Source organism: Lathyrus oleraceus, chromosome 7, assembly GCF_024323335.1.
Source record: "Lathyrus oleraceus cultivar Zhongwan6 chromosome 7, CAAS_Psat_ZW6_1.0, whole genome shotgun sequence".
Taxonomy (NCBI): Eukaryota; Viridiplantae; Streptophyta; class Magnoliopsida; order Fabales; family Fabaceae; genus Lathyrus; species Lathyrus oleraceus.
Window position 1 is genome coordinate 182422927 of NC_066585.1, and position 4096 is coordinate 182427022.

The following is a 4096-nucleotide window of genomic DNA, read 5'->3' on the forward strand; positions in this document are numbered from 1 at the left end:
GGTATGTAGTCCTTACGATGTTGTTCTTCTATGGATGTTTACAATCAGAGTGAGGTTGTATTCATTGTGATATTGTATTATTGCATGATTAATTAACATGCATCATATGTCATTGTGGTTGTGAAAAAGGCATGTTTGCTAGTTCAGAGTGGGGATTAGTGTCTTATCCCAAGCTCATAGTTAAGACTTGGAGCTCGCAGTTGATTGGAGCTCAAGGTTCACAAATGATTAGAACCCAGTTCATATGAAGAACTAAATGTTGAGTCGTTACCGCATGCATATCGAGTTGAGTTGTGAGTCCGGTTCAAAGTGGGGGTTATGGAGAGCATGAGTCGATTCATTGTTGCATTATATTACATTATGATGAGATGTTTGTGTAATGATGAATACTCTTGCCTAATTGTGTGTGCATGGTTATGATGTAGGTGATATGTGAATACATGATGTTGATGTGAATTCTGATATGTGGATGATTGTGTAGATGTGTGAATCTATCCTGACTGTCTATACACCATTTATTATTTGAATGTATTCTCACCCACCCTTTTATATTGTGTCGTTTATTCTCCTTTAGAGTATAAATAATCAGGTACCTGAATAGCAGCTTGAGCTTAAGGACGGTGTTTTGCCTCTTTAATTGCTTATCATTCGAGTCTATAATTAGAGTCACTCTAATATGTAACACGAGAAGACGAGTTGTTTTATCATTTATATTATGATGCATATATTCATTTGATTTTAGAATTGAACCACTTTTCAAACCTTTGGTTGTTAAGGCTTTTATGCCAACTATTTTCTATTTTTCTCCTGTTTACGAGATGAGTTGTTTTTAATTATATGGTTCAAAATGTTTTGATGGTTGTGAGTAGTATCATGCTTGGTGAATATTTGTGACTTAATCATGTTTTTTTTGTAGAGTCGAGAAGTAGGGTGTTACATAGTGGTATCAGAGCAGGTTGTTCTGTCCGGACAAGTTTTGTAATGATGTTCGTTCCCCAGTACACGACATGTGTGTGAAACACTGTTGATCCTCATTTGTTTTTCTAATCGTTTTCCTGTAGGAGTGGGATTGAAACAGTGAGGGAGAAGCTTATGCTTCTCTGAGATGTTTCAGGTGTGGAGGACTGGTTCGTCATGTCGTTGATTGCAAGTATAGGTTGTTGGATGAATCATTATTGTTTCCTGAGTTTATTGAAGAGGGAGATTCGAAGTTCATATATGTTGAGTGTGTGCCAAGGTTGATTTAGAAGTGTCTGATATGAGTGGTAGCACATTCATTGATACCTCAGCTAATGGTTAAGTGACTACTTTGTTGGTGTGTTTGAATTGTCCTTTGATAATTTATGGTAGAGATTTTTGGATTGACTTAGTGTGTTTGCCTCTAAGTCAACTCGGTGTTATTATGGGAATGAATTGGTTGGAGTTCAACCATGTGTTTATCAATTGTTTTGATAAATCGGTAAAGTTTCTTGAATCCGAAGAGAGTACGGAGTCGAGTTTCATGACCATGAGGCAGGTAGAGATGTACTTGAGGAAGGTGCTCAAGTGTTCATGGTGTTCGTGCCCTTGAGTTGGGGAATCGATAGAGTGATTACGGATCTACCTGGGGTGAATGAGTTTCCTAAGGTGTTCCTAGATGACATTATTAATTTCCTCCCTAAAGCATGAGGTGGAGTTTGCAATAGACTTAGTACCTGATACTAGTCTTGTGTCGGTGGCTCCTTATATGATGTCTACTTCAGAGTTGGGTGGGGTGAAGAAACAATTAGAGGATCTGCTTGGGAAGAAGTTTGTTTGATCGAGTGTTTCACTATGGGGAGCGTCGATACTGTTAGTTAAGAAGAAGGTTGGTAGCATCAAGTGATATGTTGACTATCAACAACTAAACAAGGTTACTATTAAGAATAAGTATCCATTTTCGAGGATTGATGATCTAATGGATCAGTTGGTTGGTTCTTGTGTGTTTATCAAGATCTATTTGCATTTGGGTTATCATCATATCCGTGTGAACTCAGATGATATTCTGAAGACTTCATTCAGGATGACGTATGGTAATTACGAATATTCAATGATGTCATTTGGTTTGTACAATTCACCTGGAGTGTTCATGGAGTACATGTATAGAATATTCTATTCGTACCTAAATCAGTTTGTGGTTGTCTTCATGGATGATATTCTTATATACTCAAAGACTGATGAAGAACATGAGGAGCATCTGAGAGTTGTATTCTAGACCATAGAGGAGAAGAAGATATATGCAAATTTGTCTACGTGTGAGGTTTGGCAGAAAGAAGTGAATTTCCTTGGTCATGTGATTTATAATGGTGGTATTATTGTGGATCCATCAAAGATCGATATTGTGTTTCAATGGGAGACTCTGAACTCTGCTACTGAGATAAGAAGTTTTCTTGGTTTGGCTGGTTACTACATCAGGTTCATCAGAGGCTTTTCAAAGTTGGCATTGCCTTTGACTCAGTTGAATCAAAAGGGTCAGGCCTATATATGGAGTGTTCAGTGTGAAGAGAGTTTTCAAGAAATCAAGAAGAAATTAACGTTTTCTCTAGTTTTGATTTTACCGAGTCTAAGTGAATCATTTGTTGTGTATTGTGATGCTTCGCGGATGGGTTTGGGTGGTGTCTTGAGAATGGTCAGGTTGTGGCTTATGCGTTCAAACAATTGAAAGTTCATGACAGGAATTATCCTATGCATGATCTAGAGTTAACAACCATGGTGTTCGTGTTGAAAGTTTGGAGGCATTATCAGTTTGGTTCCAAATTTTAGGTGTTTATTAATCACACGAGTTTGAAGTATCTATTCGATCAGAAAGAGTTGAATATGAGACATATGAGATGACTCGGATTTCTGAAAGAGTATGATTTTGGTTTGAGTTACCATCCTAGAAAAGCCAATGTTGTAGCTGATGCATTGAGCAGGAAGTCATTGCATATGTTGATTCTTATGATTCGAGAGTTATAGTTGACCAAATAGTTCAGAGATGAGTTTAGTGTGCGAGAAGACTCCTAACAATGTGAAGCTGGGTATGTTGAAGCTGACTAGTGGTATCCTTGAAGAGATCAGAGAAGGTCAGAAAAGTTGATTTGGGATTGGTTAACATGAGGGGACAAGTTGTTTTATCATTTATATTATCTCTCATATCTTCATTTTATTTTAGCACTGAACCAATTTTCAAACCTTTGGTTGTTGAGGCTTTTATGCCAACTATTTTCTAATTTTCCATGGCTTATGAAATGAGTTGTTTTTAATTATGTGGTTCAGAATATTTGGATGGTTGTGAATGGCATCCTGCTTGGTGAGTATTTGTGAGTTAATTATGTTTTATTTATTTGTCGAGTTGGGAAGTATGGTGTTACAAACAACATCGGCGCCCCCATGTTGAAACACTTGGTCGAACAAATTTCTTCTCAAGAAACTTTTCCAATTGTTTCTTCAGCTCATTCAACTCTGAAGAAGAAATGCTATAAGGATCCATCGATATAGGACTAGTACCAAGTACTAAGTCTATAGAAAACTTAACCTCGTGTTCCGATGACAAATCACTAATGTCATATGGAAACACTTCTGGAAAATCACACACCACTGGTAATTCACCAATCGCAACTTTGCTTTCAGCCTTCACATAAGCTAACACCATAAACACCTTTACATCATTTTCCATGAATTCATCCACTTGCTTAGTAGACACAAATAACTCGTAACTTGCATCAAATTCTCGAAATGACACTGACTTGTCGAAACAATTGATATGAACATGGTTGAACTCTAACCAGTTCATTTCAAGGATAACATCAAGTTTATTCAATTATAGACATATTAGATCCATCCCAAAATTCTTACCATAGATAGTTAGTGGACAATTCAAACAAAGCCACGAAGTAGTTATCGGACCCATAGCTGGAGTATCAACAATCATACTCCCAACCATAAAAGACAATTCTAGGTTCAACCTTTCATCACACTAAAGAAAAATAAAAGAATGGGTTGCACCCGTATCAATAATAGCAATACACTACTACGGAAAACACATATAATGACGGTTGCAAAACATATATAATAACGACTTCACGTTCGTTGTTAG

The 4096-nt window shown here is 37.0% G+C and overlaps 1 protein-coding gene across 1 annotated transcript; it reads right to left on the reverse strand.

Annotated features, from left to right (window-relative positions):
- Positions 1–3367: 3367 nt before the first annotated feature.
- On the reverse strand, positions 3368–3793 carry LOC127102781 (uncharacterized). The gene has a single exon (XM_051040115.1). The coding sequence runs from the start codon at positions 3791–3793 to the stop codon at positions 3368–3370; it is 426 nt and encodes a 141-aa protein (XP_050896072.1).
- Positions 3794–4096: the final 303 nt, after the last annotated feature.